The sequence below is a fragment of the Podarcis liolepis genome (assembly GCF_965112155.1).
Source record: "Podarcis liolepis genome assembly, chromosome: 1".
NCBI classification, from domain to species: Eukaryota; Metazoa; Chordata; class Lepidosauria; order Squamata; family Lacertidae; genus Podarcis; species Podarcis liolepis.
In genome coordinates, this window is record NC_139554.1 from 22,688,219 (window position 1) to 22,714,344 (window position 26,126).

General features: G+C 42.8%; 1 protein-coding gene and 1 long non-coding RNA gene across 6 annotated transcripts in view; both read right to left on the bottom strand.

The window, feature by feature from the left end:
- SLC24A4 (solute carrier family 24 member 4) overlaps positions 1-26,126 on the bottom strand; it is a 114,925-nt gene that overhangs the window by 37,955 nt on the left and 50,844 nt on the right. For both annotated transcript variants that reach the window (XM_083502156.1, XM_083502157.1), the window contains exons 3-6: positions 7,214-7,290; positions 3,160-3,234; positions 2,353-2,437; positions 1,784-1,887 (exon numbers count right to left, since the gene is read on the bottom strand). In XM_083502156.1, coding sequence (XP_083358282.1) covers positions 1,784-1,887; positions 2,353-2,437; positions 3,160-3,234; positions 7,214-7,290 — 341 coding nt within the window. The remainder of the gene's footprint in view (positions 1-1,783; positions 1,888-2,352; positions 2,438-3,159; positions 3,235-7,213; positions 7,291-26,126) is intronic.
- Positions 23,293-26,090, bottom strand: LOC310707136. 4 transcript variants are annotated; one of them, XR_014526352.1, is made up of 3 exons: positions 25,756-26,090; positions 24,422-24,618; positions 23,293-23,557 (listed from the first exon to the last, which is right to left on the bottom strand). It is a non-coding gene; the product is annotated as an uncharacterized lncRNA (long non-coding RNA). The 4 variants fall into 4 exon arrangements; XR_014526353.1 differs by lacking the exon at positions 25,756-26,090 and adding an exon at positions 25,444-25,746; XR_014526354.1 differs by lacking the exon at positions 25,756-26,090 and adding an exon at positions 24,874-25,746 and having other exon boundaries at positions 24,422-24,574.

Consider the following 26,126-nt stretch of genomic DNA (forward strand, 5'->3'; position numbering starts at 1 on the left):
CCCCTCATACCATAGGACGGGGAAACTGTTGGCCTTCCAGATGTTGCTGAACTACAATGCCCAGCAAGCCCAGCAAGCATGGCCAGGGGCCAGGGATGATGGGAGTTGTAGTCCAGCAACTTCTGGAGGACCAAAGGGTCCCCCACAGGTGCTGTGGGATATTCAGGGCTATTACGGAAGAACTGCTTCACTCTGACGTAAGAAAAATTCTGAACAGCATGGTCTTAATTCCGTCTGATTAAACACCCACAGGGAAAACAGTTGTACAGTGTGATGCTTCGTGGGCATAATTCAAAGTTAAGCACACTTTTAAATCCCACCGACAACCCTGGGATATTGAGCATATGCACAAGTCTTTTCCAGCGAAAGCAATGGACTTTGAAGTGCTTCATTTCGGCTGGACTGCACCTCTTGTTCATTACAATTTACCATGAAAGTAGAAATATTCAGGTTTGCAAAGTAGAGAAAGGGCTGTGTGCTCAGCTGAATATAAGGAGAAACATTAGGTACTTCTGCTATTCAGATGAGTATTCCAAAGAAGTAATTCTTTAGTAATTACGAAGTATTCTAAAGAACATTCATCTGAATAGCAGAAGTACCTAATGTTCTCCTTATATTCGAATGAGCACAGTGCTTTTTCTCCAAGTCAAAGTTGAATATTTCTACTTGTTTGGTAAACTTTAATGAATGTCCATTAATATTTTAAGAACAGGTGCAACACACACACACGTTCCCAAGGAAGGTCAGTGTAAACAAAGCTACAGGGGAATATTCTACAGTTCTTTGTGACTCAGCCTGCTGTGTTGGAGGCACTCTGGAAAGAGGAAGAGCCAATTCCCCTCCAGAGCCGAAAAGCACCTCTGGAGAGAGGGGATTTTCACTGGGATTGTGATGTGGGAGGGAAAAGTTAAAAAATGTATATGCCATAGTCCGAAACCTGCTGCTCCCCTCCAACCCTTATTTCATGTTTTTAAAAGATTTGCACAAATACAAGTGCTGAGTTTAGCATCAGATCCACTTTGGTCAACAGAAACTAAAGCAAGCCCAAAACTTACAGCACATTTGTTAAGTCTTGTTTCTGTGATTAAGGCCAAAAGAAATGCTTCCCTTAAGAGGCAGGACATGAATCCAACCATTAGATATGGCACTACATCACAAGAACTGAGGATATGTCTCCCTCAAGCCAATATTTATTTATTTTTATAAACAAGTGTCTTTATATTTGCACACACACCAGCTGGGTTTGGACATAACACTAAGTCATGGTTTATTTTAACCATAGTTTGTTCAACGAACCACAATAAATCTTACAGTGGAACAAACAAGTCATGGCTTGTTCCTCCAAAGTTTGTGTTGTTTTCCAGGTGCTGTTGCTCTATAGCTTGGTGAACACCCGAGCAGAGGTGTCCATGTAAACCATGCCAAAGCAAGACTGCTGGGGTTGGATATACCACCCAACCATAGTTAAATAAGCTATGGTTCATAAACCAACAACAAACCACGGCTTCACAACATGGGTTATTACTAGAAAACAAACCATGGTTAGCCTGCTGGGCTGGGTTCAGATGAACAAACAAACCGCACTTTGGCTAAACAAGCCAGGACACTGTGAAGCTACTTCAGGTTTATTCATTTAGGTATCATCAGCAAATGAACAGAGCTTATTATGTTCACAATCACACAATTCCTTTGATTTTTAAATAAGATTTACTCCATATTATATTATCTGATTTACCCTCCTACGCAGAAGTAATGGTAAAGAAAATGAAAGAAATCTACTAACCTGTCCAGCAAAAAGTCCACAGACCCCAATAATGCAAAGAATATTGAAAACGGCTGAACCAACAATGGTTCCAACTCCTACATCACCATGAGTGATAAACACACCTAGACAGAGAGAAAGAGAGAAATGAAGGAGGGGGTTAGTAACAGATATGCTAAAAATAACAACTAAATGACATGAACCTTGGGAAGGGCCATAGTTTAGTGGCAGAGCATCTGCTATGCATGCAGAAGGTCCCAGGCTCAATACCCACCATCTCCAGGTAGGGCTGGGAGAGATTTGTGCCTGAACCCCTGGAGAACCTCTGCCAGTCTGTACAAACATGCTGACTGTACAAACATAAATTACACCCATCGTTCCACCCACATTTGCCTCTGGATCTACCCTCACCAGTTCCCCACCCCTGACACAGTGTATGATTACTGTGTGAAGTAGGCTCCCACTTGAACGCCATTAGGATAGTTATTTTGAATACCGGTGGTCCATGCACACATCTGTGTAGTAACCACCTTAGTACTCTTTCCTTTGGAAAACTGGTGCATATGAACACTACAAAGGAGATTCCTTACCTATGACAGATGCAAATAACTCTGGGGTTGAGCTTCCTGCAGCCATAAATGTGGCTCCTGCAACATCTTCGCTCAGATGTAGTTTCTGAAAGAAACATTTGGGACCCATTATTCCAGTATGTGATTGGCAGCAATGCTAAATCTTAAAATGCCATCCTTGGCTGATATGGCCTTCAGATGCTGGGGTGAAGCAGACCACAAACAATTAGAACTAAGAATGGAAGGATCTGTCCATTTTGGTTCTCTCAGTTTCACATTTTTCCAATAATAAACACATTTTTTATGATATGCAGTTTTGATTAATGTTTTGCTTCACATATTGTTTCAGGAAGAAGAAGAAGAGTTTGGATTTGATATCCCGCTTTATCACTACCCGAAGGAGTCTCAAAGCGGCTAACATTCTCCTTTCCCTTCCTCCCCCACAACAAACACTCTGTGAGGTGAGTGGGGCTGAGAGACTTCAAAGAAGTGTGACTGGCCCAAGGTCACCCAGCAGCTGCATGTGGAGGAGCGGAGACGCGAACCCGGTTCCCCAGATTACGAGACTACCGCTCTTAACCACTACACCACACTTGGCTCTCACACCAAGGAAGTGTGACCTTGGTAGATTCAGCTTCAAATGAGACCTGAATCACACACCCACACACACCAATTCCTGGTTAGAACAAACCGCCCCATGTTTGATGTGAAGGATGAAATAATATATGGTAGGTTCCATTTTGTCAGGCAGGGATGCAGCTTCTCCCCCTTAAGTCTACCAACTGTGAATGCATAAGTTTTAAAGAGCAAAAATACTCTTTCACGTACCTCACATATTTTTTCTAAAGATGGAACAAAGAAATCATCACACACAATAGCCAAGGCATAGAACATATACAGAGCCTGTGGGGTGGAGAAAAAACAAGAATATATTACAAACTTGGTCACAAGTGAAACTCGCTTAGTACTGAGTACTGATCCTAATTAAACAAATGAACCCCAAACTCAACTGACAACTGATTCACTTAGAAAGAATGCCCATTACAAGTACCAAGTCTTCATGGCAGCAGTGGTGATGGTAGGAGCTGGTGTCTAATAAACATTTGTTCCCTATTCCTGTTCCTGTTCCTTCAGCTACTTTTCACCTAGGTCCCCTACCTTTAGCTTTCCTGCCTCCAGTGACCTCCATCTACTGAGTCCTCCATCTCCTTATTTCAGGGGTGGAGCGCTGGATTTGGCTAGCAGGCTAGATTCTTAATTCCCACCCCCATGAGTCAACACTGACAGGTCAGTAGAGTGGTCAAAATTCAAAAGGGCTTTCAATAACTGCTGATTGGTGGTTACAGTGAGCTGCTTTGAAGTCTGTTTGCAAGAACAGTTTGGATTCAAACCACACCTGCAAATGAACAAAGTGAGGCTTCTTGACCGGCACTGGCAGTGAACCCATCAGCTGCACTAGGGAGCTCCTGATGGCCCCAACACTATGAACAAATAGTGTTAGAAACTGAGATACGAAAGCTAGGAGCTAAATGGCACCTTAAACCTAGGTTATGGGTACAACAATGGAATGTCTAGGCACACTTTTTATAGAAAGAATACAAAGCTTAAAATGAATGAACTGCAGCTAAAATATTATATTCATTTTTCACATGGTCTAGTTCTCATGTGAAGACTGCAAAATACAAAGCCATACTTCCCCTGCCTGCCCCCCTAATATTCTTTAGAGGGTCTCTTCTCCAGGCTTCAGAGAGTAGCTGGAAGTGGGGAGGCAGAAAAAGCTCCTCCTTTCCTTTCACTCTGCAGTTTTAATCTGAAGTCTTAGGCACGGTACTGCACCCAGAGCTCAGAAACTGCTCACACTAATGAAATTCCTTGTAGCAAAAAATGCCTAGGACTATTGGAGTTTCGAATGCTGAGAACAAACCATTGAAACTGGATCTGAAATGGATGGGTTTCCTGGTCAAGAAGATTACAATCCTATGAACAACAGTGACCCTACCCTAGGCCCTCCAACTTGTGTGGCTGCTGCACCAAGTAACCAGAAGGGCAAAGCCTCCGAGGACACCTCTCCGGGTCTTAGTAATACATGCCAGATTCATCAACTATCAAATGGTAGGTCAGGGATCTCTTGTTATGGGCTGATTTGGCACTTAGCAGCAACAGGACCAGGGATGAGGACTTTCGGTTATGGCAACCCAAAGCCTTTTGTGTGGAAGATGGCCCAGAAGGAAAAATGACCTTCAACTTTCTTATGCCCCTTCTTCTTACCTGGTCTGATCAACCCCTGGCCCTATACCTCCCTCTGCTAGTCACAGCAGCAGTGCGGGGTGCCAAAACACTCTCCCAGTTCTCCTCACCAAGACAGACCTCTAATCTCCTTTATTATTAAAATAGCAATTTAGCCAGAGGCCATTTGAATCACCCGATTTCTCAAAATACAAACATGAAATTCAGATTTATTCTTTAAAACAGTACAATTGAAAAGAACAATTTGCATTTAAAATGTGAAACCACTGAAGAGGTGACTTTAAAGCAGAAATGTAAATATAACTGAGCCTGATTATGGATACTGAATTGAATTAGTTCAGAAATTTGTAGAACTGCTGAAGAGAAAAGAGGAGGCTTTATCATAGGCAAGCCATTACTACTTCCTGAAACCCAAAACAGAAATGGGTTTGTAACTTGAGGCCATCTTATAGACCTGGACTCTAAGTGTGCTTTCTGTGAACAGAAGGAGTCCTTCCTTTTTCAAAAGGACCTTCAATCCATTAGAGGCTGGTGGAAGGGAGCAGGAAGGTGATTTCTGCTCATTCTGCTCCACCCCCACCCCCCGCAGAATCCACCCCCTCCCAGCAAACTGTTTTAGAAGGTCTTCTAAAATTAGATTTTGGGGGGCCACAAGAAGCTGCAGAGGGGAGGAGAATCAACAAAAATTGCCCCCTTCTGACAGAAGGTGTGTCCAATGAGCAGAAATTGCACCTGAAATGTATGTTAGATGCTAAACAATAAATAAAATAGGTAAGTCCCTTCCCTGAACTACACACAGTCAATTGAATACATGGGTGTTTTGCAGGTATTGAGATTCCAAAGCAACATCTTCATTATTTAGTCCTACAGAGAGAAGGTTCCACTTGCTCATTACTGTCTCTTCCATTGACAGGAATGGGGATCCAGAATGGGGAGCCACGCTGCTGTGTGTGTCAGTATACACACAAGGCCTGGGGCTGGTCTTCTTGTTTTAAGAAGTGCAATAGGTCTCTTCCCCCTTCTTAGTGCAACCCATCCCACAGCCTGGAAAATACACCTGCAAGAGTTCTCCTACCATTCATTTATATGGGCCTGCATCTTCCTGTGAAGTCCGTGAGCAGGCCTGTATGTTCAAGAGCTCTGTGTTGCCTTGCTGCATACAAACCACCTTAAAGTTGCAAATTCTGCGCAGGCTGATCTAGGAGAAAGTCTCACTGGACAAAAATTTGGCTTATTTCTGACCAATGTGCATATGATCAGGCTGCATGTGTACTTGGTTGCTTGGAGGGATCCATTTACCAATCCTAGATGAAGAAAACTGGGTTATGCCCAATGGTCTTCTTTCTAGAAAGTTTGCAATGCACCATAAAGAAACAGTCACATCTCCCTAAAGTTGCCACTTGGTGATTTGTTTATTTTGTCTTGCTGCTCCCTGTATGGGATATTTTGTAGTCCACCTCAATGAAATCAATATATAACAATATAGGATCTATATTTCACAATAATCAACAGCTGCAGGGCACATTGCAGGTTTTCTTTTAAAAACTAGGAAAATGTTGAACCACAATTGTAACAGGTTTTCCTGGAAATATACTGTTATTCTTTTTTCTGAGGGCTAAACTACAATGAATGTTATGAATTGGGGGTCAGTGCACATGGCTGTTAATCAGAAGGTTGGTGGTTCAAGCCCACCCAGGGACAGCATTGCAGGGACCAGATGACCCGGGGGGGGGTCATTTCCAACTCTGCAATTCTATGATTCTATGAATGCTTGCAAAATACATTTAAAACTACATGAGGAGAAGTGAAGGTTATGTGCTCAGCCCTGCATCTTTGCTCCCAATCAGCTTTTACAATAATAATAATCTCCATCAGACCTCTGTGACATGCATTCGCACGCAACATGTAATTTGGTCCTGAAGCACAAGGAGGATGTAAAGGAGAACTCTCCATGTTTTGCATCAGGATAACCAAAGTTAAAAGGCAAATAAAACAGGATAGAACTGTGCTTTATGAGGCTGCTTAGAAATAGCAGGCAAGTCTCAAGTTCTTCCCTTCAGCTTTCCTAACATGCAGCAAAACTTGCGAGTGTCCTGGCATCACACTGAATTTCCCTGCCCTTACCAGCAGAAGCCGATGATACAGGGTGAAGAGATATCCTACAGCATTTCTGTCAACTACTAGCCCATATTAAGTGTCATGTGATATTCTGCCCTGAGCTTTTTTAGGAGCTGAGGCTCTGTGGACACTCCTACTGCATCGTATCAGGTCAGACAGTTTGTCCATCTAAGCAAGTATTTTCTGTTTTGACTGGCTGTGTGGCTTTTCATAGTCTCCAGGAAGTCTGTCAACTGAAAGCAGAGCTCCATTAAAGAACTTACTCTCTCCAACCCTTCAGGATGAGGTGGGCTATAAATGGAAAGCATATATAAATTAAGGGCATAGGTGGGAATCAGTGTGTCCCCTCCCCCCGCGATGTTTTTGGACTCCAACATCCACCAGCCCCAGCTAGCACAGGCTGGATCATAGTCCAACAACATCTGCACCCTGAGTTAAGAAATAAATCAGTGTCGCGCTTAAGCTAACCATCTGCACAATAACAGCAACATATATGAGAAAAGTTAGGTATACTTACACCAAGAATATGTAGCAATACTGCTCCTTGCTGCCTTTCCTTATTTGTGAATAGATCATCAGGAAATTCATGAATCGCTGAAAGAAAGAAAGAAAGAAAGAAAGAAAGAAAGAAAGAAAGAACAGGAAAGATTAAATTAGGGAGTCATAAACAAACAAACACAAGGGGGGAGGAGTAGCATTATATGCAAATGATGTGGCTCATCATCATCTTGGGAAAAAGTGACAAGTGGGGTGCTTCAGGGTTCTGTCCTGGGCCCTGTTGCTGTTCAATGTCTTTATAAATAACTTGGATGAAGGAATTCGGGTAATGCAGATGACACCAAATTTGCAGATACAGTGGTACCTCGGATTAAGTACTTAATTCGTTCCGGAGGTCTGTTCTTAACCTGAAACTGTTCTTAACCTGAAGCACCACTTTAGCTAATGGGGCCTCCCGCTGCTGCTGCACCTCCGGAGCACGATTTCTGTTCTCACCCTGAAGCAAAATTCTTAACCTGAGGTAATATTTCTGGGTTAGCAAAGTCTGTAACCTGAAGCGTATGTAACCTGAAGCGTATGTAACCCAAGGTACCACTGTAATGCCAAACCACAAGGGGTAGCGAATGCCACAGAAAACAATACCAGGATTCAATATGACCTTAACAGATTGGAGAACTGGGTCCAAACTAACAAAATGAATTTCAGCAGGGACAAATGTAAGGTTCTACACTTAGGAAAGAAAAACCAGCTGCACAAATGTAACATGGAAGACACTTGGCTTGCCAGTAGTAGTAGTAGTAGTAGTAGTAGTAGTAGTAGTAGTAATTACTTTATTTATACCCTGCCCATCTGGCTGGGCTGCCCCAGCCACTCTGGGCGGCTTCCAACACATAAAAAACATAGTAAATGTGAAAAGGATCTAAGGGTCTTAGCAGACAACAAGCTTAACTTGAGTCAAAAGTGTGATGCAGTTGCAAAAAAGAAAAGCTAATGCTTCTCTAGGCTGCACCAACAGAAGTATAGTGTCCAGATCAAGGGAAGTAATAGTCACCCTCTATTGTGTCTTGGTCAGACCACACCTGGAGTACTGTGTCCAGTTCTGGGTGCCACTATTTAAGAAGGGTATTGACAAGCTGAACGTATGCAGAGGAAGGCGACCAAGATGATCAAGGGTCTGAAAACCAAACCTGCCATGGATGCTTTAGCTGAGATTCCTGTATTGCAGGTGTTGGACCAGAAGATCCCCAGAGTCCTTTCCAACTTTACAGTTCTATGATTCTGTATGGCAACAGCACTGACGCCATAAAGAAAGCTTAACATTCAGGAAAGGCTAGGATTAGCTGAGTACACTGCAGACGGCAACACTTTCATTCCATCTCTGGGGAACAAATATTAAACCTCAAATAAATAAATCTCAATCCAATTAATTTTCCTGAAATAGAGATTTTGGCCTCAATACACCACGGAGTAATCTGCATGCAGAGAGCATATCTAAGCCAATGCACACATGAGAGGCAACAGGACTGCAGGGAATCCCTTATACCAAGCAGATTTAGGCACACACACATAGTGCTTGATCTCCTTTCCATCAACACCAGATCGGACAATACCCAATACTCAATTTGTGCGATAGTAACTTCTGTAGGCTGATTTGCAAGGCTAAAGTGAAAGCTTGCTTTTTTTTATTTTATTCTTGCAGCCTCTAAGTGACTGAAGGCCACGGTTCCTACCACATTCCCCAGGATTTTTGAGTGGCTGCAAAAGGATGTTTTGGATGTGCCCCCATTTTACTCTGAAAAATGCTTGTATTTGGTTCAACGGAGCTGAATCAGAAGCACGAGCTGCTCTTGGGGACACAGGAAGCTGCCAGGAAGCTGAGTCAGATGACTGGCTCATATAGCTCAGCATTGTCTACACAGATTGACAGCATCTCTCTAGGGTTTCAGACAGGGGACCTACAGGGGATTGAACCCGGGACCTTTTGCATGCAAGGCAGAAGTGCTATCACTGAGCTACAGCCTTTCCCCCGTAGCTCTTTTTAGACTATCTCCTATGGTCACCCTACAGCATGAATGGGGAACCTTTAAAAAAAAAATCCAAACTGAGCATTCCAGCTCAGTTGGTAGAGCCCCATTGTTGGGCAGAATATTCATGCATTGCAGGGAGATGGACTATATGCCCCTCATAGCCCCTTCCAGCTCTACAACTCTATGATTCTATGAAGGGGAATCAGCTGAGAGCCACATGCCAGTGTGGGGCAATGGATGTGCCTCTCATATTTGTACCATTGGCCACATCCCATTCATTTAGGTGCTTGGACACCCACAGTCCTACATTCAGGCAAAGAAGAGGCATGACCAGCATTCAAGGATGCATTCCAGCGAACTCCTTGAATGGAGTAGAGCTGGCGAGGGTGTGTCCTGGGGCCCAGACAGAGAGGCCTGGGGGGCTGAATTTTGGGCCCAGGAGGATCCCCACCCTTGCTCTACAGCAGTGTTTCTCAAACTTGGATCCCTAGCTGTTGTTGGACTGCAACTCCCATCATCCCTGACCACTGGTCCTGCTAGCTTGGGATGATGGGAGTTGTAGTCCAACAACAGCTGGGGACCCAAGTTTGAGAAACACTGCTCTACAGGATTGGAGCTCGCATGATGAACGATCCAAATAACATGGGTTTCCTGCCACTCTCCGTCTCTCAAGAACATGTCCCTAAGTGTGAGCTACCTTCTCTTTCCCTTATGCCATCATGTTCATTTGGGTCTACACTGTCCCTACAGTCAAAAGCATGGGGTCAGTTCTTTGAGAATATGCTGCGCAGAATGCTTTGATCCACTTTAATTGCCCCAACCTAAATTTCTGGAATGCGACTGAATCCCTCCCACAAAACAGAGGCAGTCTGGAGGCAACAGAGCAGGCCCAGGAGTCAGCTAACCAAAGTCTTCCCCGCTATGGTGAGATAAATTGTATGTATTTCTATTTAAATTAAGGTAATTATTGATAAATATGCATCTAGGCACATAAACCAGCACATGCAAATTTTATGCAAATATTTGTATTCTTTTGCAGTGGATGGTTTCCTTTTTCACATTACAAATTGGCCCCTCAAATTTTAACCATGATTTTCAAACCCAATTCAAACTGTGGTTAAAATCTTTGTCTGTTTGCGATATTGATGTGAACATGCAAATATTTTTGGGGGGAGGGGGAGGCCCATTGCATTTTAAATTTCTGGTGCACCTGTAACAGCAGAAGGGCAACAAACCTGCTTTTCAGAGTATGTTGCCAAGTACTGCAAATCATATTTGTTTTGTTTTTTTAAGTCCCAAGCCTGGCTCCTTTAAAAGCAGCAGGAACTTCTGAAACCCCAGCCAAAAGGAACTAAATAAAGTTGTGTTAATGCTGCAAACTGCATTAAAGGACTGAATTATTCATAATATGTTCAGGAGCATAGCCGATAAATCACTTCAAAATTCAATAGGCAATCAATTGGGAGTAGCACATAAAATGTTGCTTTGATACAGATACAAACCTTCCCAGTTGCACTTTTCATGCCCATGGGCACCAAATGGCGCAACATCATCACAGAATAAAAGAATAATAATGTGCCAATCTTTTCTGAAGTCCCAAAGACAAAGCAGTATTTTTACAAACCTCTCTGCCAATATTCAAGACAAATGCAAATAATCCAGCGGCCAATAAAGCAAGAAGGAGAGGGGGGAAGGAGTACAAGAATTTGGCATATAACAGAAACAGAGTGCTTATTGCTGTTTTTCTGTTCTGCAATATAGTTCATCATTGCTATCAAACCAGAGTTGCCTAGCAATTCTTATATGAAGAGTCACCTTAATTTACAACGACTTTTCTATCTGGATTTTCACTGTTTGAAATATGGCAACCCTAATGTTGTGAGTCTAGCAGAGTGCATATTTCAGCTTACCTGGGAATCTCAACATTTGTTTTAAAAAAATCTCACAAGTTCCTAGCCTCCATCACTGCTGAAATCTGAGAAGCTGGGGCGGGGAGAGGCTGAATAAGATCTGAAGTGGTTGGGGAGTCAGTACTGTATTCCAAAGCATAGTCCCCCCCTCCCCCACCCCCAAGAATGGCCGACACAGAATTAATTAAGCAAAGCAGTAAAAGTGAAGTATAATAAATTAAGCTCAGTGTGTATGATTCATATCAGTTGCAGAATCCATATTTTTTAGCACAGAATATGCACATGCATATTCTTTCTCCAGAACCACATGGACCATTGAAGACATGCTTATTACAGAAAAGAATATATTAGGCTCTGCTGCAATTCCATAGAAATGATGTGCTAACTGCTTCTTTTTATATTTGAAATTCTGATCAGACAACGCTATGCAGAATTCTTGCTAGCAACTAGCTGACAATACAGAGAGTGGCCCAGAAAATAATTTGAGAATGTTACCTACAAGTGGAGGCTGTGGGACAAAGGAAGCACATGCAAAACATATAGATCATATGAAGCAAGCCGCATTTTGCATCCCAAAGTAGTGCAGCCTTAGGGTGAGCTGGCCATCATTGGCCACAACCTGACTGTTGCTGGATTTTTGCCATTTCTCCATAGGGCCATATGTCTCTATCTGCTTAAAGGTGCAACGAAAGCTCCAGCCAAGAATTGCAATTGAGTGTGCCCTCCGTTATGGTGGGTCTTAACCATGTTTCAAGGTCCAGGCAGGCACCTGTGGAGAGAGGCAGTTCTCTTTTAGAGCACCCTCACCCCAAGCTGGTCAGGATCTTAAAGTTCAAAACCATGAGTAGGGCCCAGCAATGGAGAACCAGTGAAGATGGCAAAGCACTGATCCAATGTGCTTATATTGCTCAGTTCAAGATATTTAGTTCCTAAGCAACTTAAATTTCCAGAACATTTTCAAAGACAGCCCCCAATACTGTGCTACGTTAAAAGAGAGGGGGTGAAGAATTCAGGAGACAAGAAAAATGGGTCATTTATGAGGTCACCTCTGAAATGACTCTCACCAACTCCTAATGAAAGGGTGGAGAAAGTCACAAACAGGCAACACTTAATTCTCAGACTAGTTCCCTCACCTCTCTCCTTCTGTTCTTGGAAGAACCATATACAAGGAGTGTGGGAGGGCGAGTGTGTTTGTTTTGAGCAGCAGAGATGAGGGGAAATAGGGAAAGGGAGATTGGCAGCATTTTTGGCACCATGTTCATCAGGAGATGGTGCATATTGACACTGGGATGAAAGTGACATTATTAATCTTCTGGGACGTTGAAGCAGATAATCCACAAAACGGCTGCTGGCGTGCGGTAATCTTCAGTGGTTGTTGTCAATTTTTCGAGAGGACAGAATCGCTCCACATTATGTAAACTGGATGTTACTAAATCAAGCAGCTCCCTCAAATCACTTGCATCAGGCAGTGCATTATCCTCCTATACAGCTGCCCCCTGCGCTGCCGTTCGGGATTTATCATTCTCTCCCAGACTTCAGTACAAAAGGCAGCATGCGTCCCCATTTATGATTAACCAACTAAATTCCCACTGTGTCGCTTGGCAAAGCTGGTACCAAACGACAGGACAATGTTTATGCACCTAAAATGTAAGGGAGAGAAAATGGAACACGTGTCCATTATAGCCAGCTTAATTAAATTACTCCCAGCTCCTCCCAGTCTTTCATTAGAAACCTTCAAAAACCCAAAACAATGCAGCTGTGTTGTGATGCGATTAATTGACTGGAAGTTACACCATGACACTGGTGGTGCATCTGGAAGTCTGCAATGTTCCTCTGTGCACTTTGTGGACTGTTAATGGTTTTGTGGATATCTAATGAATCTGAATTTTGAAGGACATACTTCTTCACGCAGCACATAGTCAAACTATGGGACGCTACATTCCACATAAGGCAGTGATAACCAGCAATTGTAAAAGAGGATTAGACAAATTCATGAAGGATAAGGCAACCAATAGTTGCTAGCTGTGATGACTATGCTCTACTTCCACGGTCAGAGGCAGTAATGCTTCTGAATACCAGTTGCTGGAAACCACAGGAAAGTGGAAAGAGGGGGAAGTGCTCTTGCCTTCGGGTCCTGCTTGCACGTTTCACACAGGCATGTGGTTGGCAATCATGAGAACAGAATGCAGGACTAGGATGGGCCATTGGCCTCATTCAGCAGGCTCTTCTTATGTTCTTACATCCCCACTACCTGACCTCAAATAAGTAAGCCCGGGATGTATGTTATTTTATTTGTCTATCTCATTTGCATGCCACCTTTGCTCCAGGGAGCTCACGATAGCATCCCTGGGGTGATCCCATTTTATCTGCACTACAGGTAGGTTAGTCTAAATGCTAATTACTTGCTCAACAGATTCCAGGAAGCTGTACAGCAAAGCCAAGTAAGGATTTCTGGTCCAACACTATATGCATGATAACATGTCGACATGCTAGCAGTGCAATCCTTTGCAATGATGATGATGATACTAATAATAATAGTGCATGTTTATTCAGAAGTCCCTGTAATTTCAAAAGGGCTTACTCTCTATAAGAGAGTATACACTCGGCAAGCTAAAATTCTATTAAAATAATAATTGTACGTAAGATTGCAGCTTAGGAACTGCATCACTAAGCAGCAACCTTAAAACTTATCAGAGGGTGAGCGCCATTCATTAATAAGACAAGGTGAAGCCATTTGCCTCAGGTAGTAGATCCGACGCTTGCCCTACCTTCTCCCCACCCCAGCCACTGAGCTGCTGCCAACCCCCCCACCCCACCCCCCAGGCTTCACTCGCACCACTGCACCCTTGTCACTGCATTACGGCAGCAGTGTGGCACAGCCAAAGGCACCTGTGTAGTTGCACTGGCAGGTTCTGTGGGGTGTGGCATCAGGGCATTTTGCCTACAGCAGCAAAACATCTCAGGCTGGTTCCACTGGACACAGTGGAAATAACTTCCAAGTAAGCATATCCAAGATATGTCCTGTGAATTGCCATTTTAGGTTCTTCTTTCAACTCATTTTCTATTCTTTTAACTTTTTCCCAATAATCTGCTGCGAGCACCAGAAATAATGAAAGGAGACCACTTCTTCCAAACACAGTCTTTAGTTCATTAAAACCAGAGGTGTGGTGGCCCAGTCGTCACAGGGGATCAAAGACTTAGCAAGGTCCCTGTCTCTAGCATCCTAGAACCACCCAGTCAGCATGAAAGTGGAGCTTTCCAGCCACTGAGAAGGAGCTGTCTCCCCCTTTGTGCTGCTTCAAGCCAATCAGAGTGAAAGGTGAGTCAGCGACTGAGGACTGGCTCCTGTTAGGATTTTTATCTATCCGAGCTGCTCCAGCAAGTGGTACTGTTGTACTATGTTTTGTGTACATCATGTGAGTGTCTGAGTGAGCATGAGACAGGAAGTCTGAGGACTGTTGGAAGTTAGTTTCACTTCTGAAAGTGTTGCTGTTCTGTACTGATGTCCAGTTACAGATAGGTAGCCGTGTTGGTCTGCCATAGTCAAAATAAAAAAATTCCTTCCAGTAGCACCTTAAAGACCAACTAAGTTAGTTCTTGGTATGAGCTTTCGTGTGTATCTGAAGAAGTGTGCATGCACACGAAAGATCATACCAAGAACCAACTTAGTTGGTCTTTAAGGTGCTACTGGAAGGAAATTTTTTATTTGTACTGATGCTGAAAGAGCAGACATGCTGATGGAGTCTTTGTATATACAGTGGTGCCTTGCAAGACGAAAAGAATTCGTTCCGCGAGTCTTTTCGTCTTGCGATGTTTTTCATCTTGCGAAGCACGGTCCGTCGCAACTGCGCCTCTTCAAGCAGCTTTTAAAAAAAAGCGCAAGACATTTTCGTCTTGCGAAGCAAGCCCATAGCGAAATTCGTCTAGCGAAGCAACGCAAAAACGGAAAACCCTTTCGTCTAGCGAGTTTTTCGTCTTGCGAGGCATTCGTCTTGCGGGGCACCACTGTAGACTGTAAATAAAGTAGTTTTAGAGCTACTGATTGAGTTTTTCTTCTGCAATGATACGCCAGAAGACGAGTGTGCTCCTCTCAGGAGAGAGGGGTCGCTTATCACCGGTTTCTCTGGACTGAGGGAGATTTACAGCCAGGGAGGACGCCCCAAAGACTTGGGAAGTTGGGGGCCTTCCTGGGTGTGTTTCCAACAGCTCCTTGGGCCACTCTTGAGAAGACACATGGGAAGAACATCATGCAGTTGTTGTTCTGGATGCTCCAAAGCTAAGCATTTGGGAACACAGAAAACAAAGGGTGTTCTAAGTTCTGTTATGTAAGATGGAACTTCAAGGAAAATGCCATTCGCTCTGAAAGAAGAGACTGGAGCTCTCCAAATCATTTGCCTATGCACACGCACAAAAAAATAGTAGCACATGCATCCTTAATTGCTCTTATTGTATAATTATAAGATTACTGTATAATCTTAGTGGATTATAAAGTCTTATAAGAAAGCATAGCAGTGAGAGGGGCGTGGCTGTGATTTGTATGAATGGATCTTGCGTATCAGGGACTGGTTAGACGAGAGGGAATGGTGGGAGGCTACAGCCGGGGAAACCCCCCCCCCCCCAGGGAAGCATCAGAGTGGGAAGGCTCGGAGTCAGGAGAATGGTGGTGGGATTCAGAAGATAAGTCCGAGGAAGAAAGGGGGCAGACAGGTTGGAGGCTGAGCAAGAACTAGGTTTAATTGAGAGCGAGACAGCTGAGGAGGAGGAGGCTGAGGCAGCAACAGATCCCCAGCAATCTGCCACTTCCACAGTTTTCCCCTCCTCCTCTGTCCTGAAGAACGAGGAGGGCATTGCATGCAGCAGAAGAAAAGGCACAGACAGCCCCTCCATGAAGGAGTTTGCTGCTATGGGGAAGGCAGCTCGCTGGAGGCTCAGATCCACAGTTCTGGCAACTGCTTCATTGGGCTGGTTCTGACCACCAAGTTCTCTGCTGTGTTTTGTCTCTCTGAATAAAATCAACCTTACTGCTCACTTTTGAATTTCTGTGCTGAACCAGCCCTGACGCTGCACTTCTGAATTCGCCACTACACTACTGGTTAAAACACCATGAAAATTTCTGTATCAATCTCTGTATTTACAGATAGATCTTTTTTAAACAAGCTCTGGACAACTCAGCAGATGATCATGTGCTATGTTTGTTTTTTGAAAAACACTCTCAACAACTGGGTTATCAACACACAAGTGTTAAAGGAAGCGCATTGCTTAAATGACCACTTTGTGTGTCTCCTCTAGTTTTCAAATGTAGAGTGGCTCTGCAGGAGCAAGGGGTGTATGGATTTGTGGCTGACACCTGCTCAGGACGGTTATAGTAGATAATGATTGCAGCAGACATTCGTGTATAGCAGGAGAGCATTGCTCCCACATGCCCCGTCTATACTGCTGAAGGCAGCCTGCCAATGGACTAAGTTCCAAAATCTCATAAGCCTGACAGAACATCTCACCAGCCACGTGGAACTGCTGTTTTATAACCCATCCAGGCATGTGATTTCTTCACCTTATCGCCAGATGATTCACCCACAGAGGCAAGAAATCCTCAGCAGGATGCTGATTGTACAGGGCATTCTGTGACTTCCCTGACACAGTTACTGCAAGTGGGATTAGTCCTTCTACCGGAGCCTCCCTGATCTTAAATAGCTATACATAACGGGCTGGGCTATGGGTTATTTTAGGCAGGAATTTGGGTTGATAGGGAGCAAGTTGTTGGAGAATTCTTGCTGATTCTGCAGTTTAATCGAAGCACCCTAGAGGGGGATTTGTTTCCTTGTTTTTGTAGAGCATCCTGTTTCCTGGGGTTAATTTTTGTTCAGGTTGGAAAAGATGACAGGGCTCCTGCACCTTTAATAGTTGTGTAGAAGATGAAATTTCACCACGTGCAGTTTATTATTAAAGGTGCAGGAGCCCTGTACTCACCTGCTCATTTTATTTCTGTTTTACATGAAATGAATAGGGTCCATTTTAAGACTCACTATCCAGGAAGAGCGTGCGTATGTGCTTGTGTGCATGCGCACACACACACACACACACACGCACACACACACACACACACACACACACACAGGAACAGCAGATGTTTCTGGGAAGCAGACAACCAGGACATTGAATTATCCATCGCTTGTTCTTTCATCCCAGCATCTGATCACCAGGGATATGCTGCCCATGAACATGGAGGCTCCGTGCCTCAATCATCACCAATAACCTGTTAATAAGCCTTTTAAGCCTGGATAGCTCAGCTGGCTAAAACATGGTGCTGATAATAGCAACGTTGTAGGTTTGATCCCCATATGGGGCAGCTGTACATTCCGGCATTGTAGGGGTTGGACTAGATGATCCTCAGGATCCCTTCCAACTCTATGATTCTAAGTGATCTGGTTGTTTTTTATTTTAAAAAAACTCCATTGCACAATCAAAATATAGCATGCAGAGATGAAGGAGATCTCTACTAAATGGGTGGGTCATTAGGTCTTTCTAGATTGTTGGCACTGCACAAAACATTTCCTCCCCTACCCCATTCCAACATTCCTTTGCATTTGTGAAAAAGCTGGCAAATATTAAAGGACCATAACTGCAATATATCAGTTTGTGGCTTGAGAAATGTCTGCTTGTTTATATTAGTACTGTACAGTATATGAAACCAAAGTAACAAACATTCAAGGAAGCAGGGTTGTTGTTGATTTGTCCTCCTGCTACTAGGATCTGTTCAGTTAATTTACTCATAATTGCAAAGTCCCATAGCTGACAGAGAGAGTAGGGACCTTAGATAACCTCCATAACTAGGCAAGACATAGCTTAGTGGCAGCAAGTAGGCATTTAATTACTACTTCATAAGTAGGAAAGGTATCTCCTGCCAACCACTATTAAGGACAATAAAATGCACCTGTTTCATTTATTTAAAACATGCCTATACCATCCTTAAACCTATGTGGATTTAAGGGCAGCATACAACCAATTTATATCATGATATAAATAATAGAGCAGACAAACTCCTTGAAAATGAAAGTAGGATTTACAACATATTAGAATGCCTGGGTAAATGCAAATATTTTTGCCTGGGGCCAAAATGTTTTGCAGGTATCATATGAGACTGTTAAGGGAGGGCATTCCATAAGTGAGGTGCCACTACTAAGAAAGCTCTCTCCCTTGTTACTGAATAGAGCACCTCTATTAATGGAAGCACTCAGGGGATCTCAGTAGAAGATATGGGCCCATTGCAATGGGAAGAAATGCTCCTTCTTGAATCTACATCCCAAACTATCTGTGGCTTTATTAAATATAATGATGGACACTTTGCATTGGTGCAGAGCTATAATAATAATAATAATAATAATAATAATAATAATAATAATAATAGTATTTATACCCTGCCCATCAGGCTAGGTTTCCCCAGCCACTATGGGCGGCTTACAGTGAATACAAAAACATAGTAAAACGTCAAACATTTAAAAACTTCCTGATACACCAATTATAAAATTGGTGTACCAGGTATAATAAACCTGGCAGTTCCAGTCATAACTATGACCTCTGCATTCTTCCCCAACTGAAGCTTCCAGTTTGTCTCCAAAGGCAGTGCCATGAATGACCCACTCCAGCAATCCAACTGGAGGACCAAAACAAACACCACTGTGGCCAGACTATCTCTGTCCAAAGATCAATTGATTCTATGAATTCATTACAGTCAATAAACCAAAAATAAAAAGCATACAGTACACAATCTCATCACAAAAGAGATTGAAAAGTTTAACATAAAAAGCTATCACATAGAACTATAATAAAATCATCACCATCATCTTCACTGAATATGATGCCCCTATTTTCATTGGAGAAATGTTGGAGAGTATGTAGACCTACTGAAATCAATAAACATTATTAAGTCACGGCCAATAATTTCAATTGGTGGTCTACTCTGAGTAAAAACATAGTTGAAGGCCACCCTCTGCCAAAGGTTGATTTCCTGCATCTGACAAAATGAGCTCTGCCAGAATAAAGGCACCACACAATACTCTGTTGTTTTTTCTGCAACTGACTAACATGGTTACCCCTCTGGAATAACCTAATCAGACTGTCGTTTCCAAAACAACCGCCCCTTTCTTTTCCAGTTCTTAGCAGTGGGCAGAAAACACCTGAGCTCTGCTTCTGTTAACCAATGAGTTTGTAAGAGAGATGCAAGATGAGTTACAGGCCCGTTAATTCAAAGCAACACACAACTTCATGAGCGACACTGAAAGAGGCTGCAAAGGGCAAGTTCTGCGGGAGCCATTCTGCACACAGGTTTAATGGGCTGCCCTGCTAAGACAATGACTAGCGGTTGCAAAGCAGCCTGGAATGAAACAGCACTTAGCATGCTTGCAGTCCCCACCCTACCCCACTTCTTCTTAGTAATCAATTTGATGTGGTGAGAAGCCAAAGATCAAACCTTCTCTCTCTCAGGGAGAGCACCATATGGCAGGACAGGAAGTAAGCTCCTTGGGCTCCAAAACCTGCTTGCTCTCCCTCTCCCAATTCTGCAAGCAACAGCAACTGCTAAAACATTTAATCTCTGCAGTATATTAATTCAATTTGCCTGGCTCAACCAAGAGAAGGCTGCCAAATACGATTATCTTTGTCACGGCGAGTGGCAGGTTACAAAGCAAGCGGCGGACTCGGACTGCAAACTATTAAATCCACCGAATATTTGCATTCTGAAAGGGTGGTGTACTGTGTCTTAAAGAAACAAGACTCCAGAAATGCTCTTTTGCTCCGACTATAAACATTCTTTGTGTGAAAGTCAAGATTAGCGAAATAAATGCAGCACTAATTCATTCGGATTTTTGTTTAATTCCCTTAAAAGGTAGTTCAGTACTATTAACCCTATTTTACAGATGGAGGCACTGAGCTGGAGGGAAAGTAGCTTGGGTCACCTCCAGACTGTCAGTATTTTTCAGGAGGGATTCAACCACATCATGGAAAGTTAGGTTTGTGCAATTAAAGTAGATTAAAGTGCTCTATCGCCCTATCTCTCTCTCTCTCTCTCTCTCTCTCTCTCTCTCTCTCTCACACACACACACACACACACACACAACCTATTTTTAAAAAAAAATTAAAAACCTTACTTTTTTGCTGTTAGGAAGGTGACAGGAAAATACACTGAAAAGTGTGGTATGATTAACAGATGATTAACAGGAAGATGCAGAAACACCCAGCAAGCAAATCAGGATGAAAGCTCATTGTTGCATTAAAAAAAAAAGGTAAAGGACCCCTGACCGTTAAGTCCAGTTGCAAATGACTCTGGGGTTGCTGCGCTCATCTCGCTTTACTGGCCGAGGGAATCGACGTTTGTCCACAGACAGTTTTTACAAGTCATGTGGCCAGCATGACTAAGCTGCTTCTGGCAAACCAGAGCAGTGCACGGAAACGCCGTTTACCTTCCTGCCTCAGCAGTACCTATTTATCTACTTGCACTTTGACATGCTTTTGAACTGCTAGGTTGGCAGGAGCTGGGACCAAGCAATGGAGCTCACCCCGCCGCAGGGATTCGAACCGCCGACCTTCTGATTGGCAAGCCCAAGGCTCAGTGGTTTAGATTGTATACAAATCAACAAATGATTGCTCAGTAAAATGTAACCTCAATGTTCGCTTTGTTCAAACCCTTCAGGATGTCACACTCCCTTCCTAAAAAAACATGACAGTGACTTTTATTTGTAAGGATGGAAGAGATCTTTATTCAGACTTTATTCAGAAGCTAAGTCCAGAAGTCACAATTCCCAGGTATAAGAGCAAGGTAAGAGGTTCATAACTGAATGGAAGCTACAAAGATATCCCACCAGTTGACCTGCTCCTCCCACTAAGCTTCTAGAGATGAGGTGGGGCAAGCTCACTCCTTGCGACTCTTTGGCCCAATGCACACACATGCTCCATTGGGGGGAGGTGTGTCTGATCCCACCTATAAAGAAGGCACCTGGTTCTTAGTGACAAGGCTGTGTCTTTCTCCTCAGCCTCCATGTTTCTTCCTGTTCTAGGCGTCTTTCCTTTGTGAGCCAGTTTAATGTACTTTACGGCGCTTCTTTCAAAATGGAGCGTAACTCTTTCTGTGACTCAGCACTGTGAAAAGATTCTCAGTTATATACAGTGGTACCTCAGGTTAAGTACTTAATTCGTTCCGTAGGTCCGTTCTTAACCTGAAAGTGTTCTTAACCTGAAGCACCACTTTAGCTAATGGGGCCTCCTGCTGCTGCTGCGCCGCCGGAGCCCGATTTCTGTTCTTATCCTGAAGCAAAGTTCTTAACTCGAGGTACTATTTCTGGGTTAGCAGAGTGTGTAACCTGAAGCGTATGTAACCTGAAGCGTATGTAACCCGAGGTACCACTGTACTGGAAAAGATTCTCAGTTATATACCCCCTACCTCCACCCTCAAAACCCTGTTACCCACAAGCACTCCTGAAACAGTTCTTTGAAACTCTCCACTGTGGCTGGAATGGCTGGAATGTTGGAGTGAAATGAAGACAGCTGGTTTATTCAAAACCTATGAGCTGATTTGTGCTCCAGCCCTGTTAAAACAAAAACAAAAGAACCCTTTCCTTCTATTGTGTTTTGTTGTGTTTTCACTATATTGCTGTGCTACGGGACAAAGCAGCTGCCGGGAAGATTGCAGAAATTCCCAACAGACGATTGAGAGTGAAATTTTGTTTTCCGTATAAGTGTACTTGCTTCCGCAAGACTACATGGCACATATTCCTGAGAGACTGAAGAGGGTCAAATATATACACTCTAGGAAAGAAGCGATCCAATGGGAGATGGCCACCATTTCTAAATATTATCTATGTAACCATGCAGAAAGAAACAGGGGATTATTTGGAAGTCTCAAAAGAAAGCGGCGCTTGAGAGTTAAATTTTGTTTCCATATGAGTGTGCTTCCTTCCACAGGATCACATTCCTGGGAGATTGAAGGGGGTCAAATATATATTGTCTAGGAAGGAAGAGGTCCACTGGGCATTTCCAAATATTACCTATTTAACCATGCAGAAGAACACAGGGAATTACTTGGAAATCTCAGAAGAGAATGGAAACTGAGGGTGAAATTTTGACAGCAACTGAGACTGAAATCCCCCCCCCCCCGCACATGTGCAGTTGCTTCCATAGCAAGCAATGCCTGGCACGTGTCCCTGAGAGACAGAAAGGTGCCAAATAGATAAACTTCAGGAAAGAAGAGACCTAGTGCAGCACAGCCACCTTTTCTGAATATTGTCTACGTAACCATGCAGAAGAAGACAGAAAATTACTCAGAAGACTTGGAAGATGGCAGGGGTTCCGTGCCTCCTGAGAGACAGGAGCCAGAACTGGAGGGTGGGGAGGGGTCTGAGCAGTCAGAGACAAGGGTGGAGGTGCAGGATGTGGGAGAGGAGCTGGAGCTGCAGGAAGGCCGCGTTGCACCAGGAGCTGAGAGATGGTGCCTGAAGGGAGGGGGCAGCAGGATCCCTTCTGTCCTCTCCCCCACTGTCCCCTAGAAACAGGAGGGGCTTGAAGAGGCAGGCACAGTGACAACTTGCATGTAGAAGTTGCAGGATGTTTGCACTCACACTGTCAGATGAGGGTATAGGTGTGGCCACCCATTGCTCCAAACATCCATTGCTCCAGCAGAGAGAGAGAGAGAGAGAGAGAGAGAGAGAGAGAGAGCGCACGCGCGCATTTAGTGCACCTCAGGAGCTACTGTAAGTTCATATTTTGTCAATAAAGAATTAAACTATGGGGCAGCTGTCCTGCTTGGGCTGAGCTCAGGACAAGCACAAATAATAGGGGGGCAAGGAACCTCAAAGGGCAGGGAGAAACTCAAAACCCAAGGTCATCTAACCAAGCTCATTGGTCAGAGAGTGCTGATGGCGAAATGGAAAACCATGGAGGAATGGGGACCAGAATGAAGCGTAACTGAAGATATGGCTGGCTGACTAGAAACCTAAACAGGAGCACTCCATAACACATTTTTTTTTGTTATAAGTCCCACCTGTAAAATTCTATAGTAATATTAAAAAATAAATAATTATATAAATATTATGATTCTTCTGATCTCAAGAAAGTCCCAAGTAGATTACATCCAAAAAGAACGAGTCCGAGACAACAAGCTGCTGAAACAGTAAGAAGGAGTCAATACATTTTTATTGATATCACTGTTATCAGGTGTGATTTCCAACTACTCCACTCCAGTAACAGAAGTTGTTTGGAAATATTCCTTTGGGTGCATATGACATGAATGTGCCATTGCTCCAAGCTGCAGGATCCGACAGACTTCAGGATGCAGGGCATGGGATCACCCTTGAAGAAGCCACAGAGGTTATTTCTCTAAGTGGAAGACTATTGATCCAGTTGGCATCCACAGTGATCAGGGATGACTGCAAAGAGCTCCTGTGGATTACGGATGGGGGAGGAATTCAATTCAGTTTGCATCTAAAGGTGAATCTAGCAGATTTGTACTTTCCCAAACAGTATCAGAACTGAAGCACAGCCATCGTTTGAAATGCACACTTTTCTGAATTTCGTGAGGCAGTTCTCCAACCAACCAAAAATGTTTTCATAATAAACACATATATCAGGGCAAAGTGTGAATAAAAATTGACTACATCTGTGAAAAGAACACACAAAAATGCATTATATTGGGGGTAACTGCTTTGCAAAAAATGTGTACGTTTGTAAAAACTGCATACAAAAATGTGTTTATTAGGAGAAATCTGCACCAAAATGAAGATGAATTTTCATTAGGAATTTTAGATAGATGATAGATGGATAGATAGATAGATGTAGAAAAAATGCAGATTCCTGAAGAAATGCAGAGAACAGAATTTAAGATTAGGAAAATGTGAAACTGAGAAAACCAAAAATGACAGGCCCTTCCATTCCTACTGTGGATACATGATGTTATATTTTAACTGGCATTCACAGCAGCATTGTGAATCTGCTCTGAAGTTCTAATAATGGGACTGGGGAAAAACACCTCTCCCCCCACAAAAAAATCAGCAAATGATTTCAAAGCAATGCACCACACCCATTAACACCTTGTATTTCAGTGATTATGGGGAAATTTGGATGAACTTTATGCAGGGAGTTTCATCTTGAAGAATATGAACAGGAAGATTAAGGAAATAATATCCATTTCTTTCAAATATAGATACAAGATTATTACAAAGTAGCTTGAGTCAGCTTTCCAAGTTTCATAACCTCTTGCTTAACACATAAAAAAACTGCCTGCAAGCAATAAATAGTTAGCAGTACCTGTTTACCTGAGGCAACAGTTTGTGCAGACCCAAGGCTCCAGGCAAATTCCTATATTCTTGTCAAGTTTTCACTATCTTGGAGTCAGCTGCGTAGTATGTCAATCTAAGGCCACTTAACCAACAGGTCAGCTTTATGTTGTAAAATGACAGTCTGATATTAAACATAGATCCATATATGACAGGGTATATGAGCCCCTAGATAGTATGTATAAGACAATAATCACTTGAAGCCTGAACTACATAGCTAAATACACTTTATCTTGATCTTCCATATCCAATAGCTGTTTGGCATTTCAGCATTTTGTTTTCAACAGATTTAAGTTCCAGTTAAGGAGGCAATCCTATACATGCTTCTCTGGGTGTAAGTCCCATTGAGCTCATTAGTGATTACTTCACTAAAGCTTGCATACTCTCCCTTCCCTTTGCATTTAAGAATTAAATCTTCCATACCTGGTTTGTTCTAAGCAGCAGTTTCCTATTTTATCTGAATACAGGAAACTGTGGTTTGTAGGAACCACAGTAAGGTAACAGGACAGGGCATCAAACCATGGTTAGTTGTTACACATGAACTGAGTCAGTAAGTGGCTTAGTTCAGTTCAGTTCAGTTCACTTGGCCAGCTTCACAGATTTCTAGACTTCATTTATGAAATTGTTAAGTGGGATTTGTAATATACCATATGGAGGTCAAATACTCTCCTGTGTGAACCTCCATGAAACAAAAGGAAAAATGCACAGGAGTTCTGCCATTTGGAGTAAGTTGGAAAGAAATTCAAAACCCAGTAGGAGATGCTATGAGCTTGGTTCAGGACTGAGAAATGGCCTAGGGACTGGCATATGGATGTAGATTTCCTCCTAAAATTTGTTTAGCATGACATGAACAGAATATTTATTACTGTTTAATGAACAAACAAATAGGGGAGACCACTATCTAGGAGGGTACATGTAATAGCCTGCCATATACTTATAGCAATTGTTGGATAACAATTTGAGTTGTCAGTGCTGTGACCTGAATACACTAACCTATATTTTGTCCTTCCTTGAAAACACCGTTTCTTTTTCTTTTCTTTTTTTTTAAAGGCTCCTCCTGTTATCAAAAGCATCGGGAGAATCTACATGCTAATTATTAGCTCTGCAACAAAGGCACAGCTCTGATCTACTCAAACTGCATTTACACTGGTGTCTAAAGTATGCTAATGAAAATAAAAATGCTTATTTGAAAGTATCGGTCAAAGTCATGGCTCAAAAGGATAATTTTTAATATTCCCTTTTCCTCAACAGCAAACTGCTAGTAATCAATTATCTATAATCAATTATCTATAACTGTATATCTACCTGTAAAATAAATCAAAATAACATAACATAAAAATAAAAATATGATCTCAAAACATGAACAATGCCAGAGAAGCATCACAGGGGGGTGGGAATCTATTATAAAAGTTATGTCAGAACCAATGAAGTAATACTTTCATAAATAAATTACTGCAGACTGAAATGGATAAGCCAAACTACAGCTCTAAACAGCAACAAGTCCTCATATTGAAGAAAGAAGCCAAATTATTGTGGGGGAGGTGGCGGCAGGTCTGAAGAAGAGTGTGTGTAATTGCCGTAATATGTATTCCACTCATGCTGGCAATGTTGAAACAGCATGCAAAGGACAGGCAGAATCTTGGGAAGCCTCTCATTGTGACACTGTCAGGGCTCTG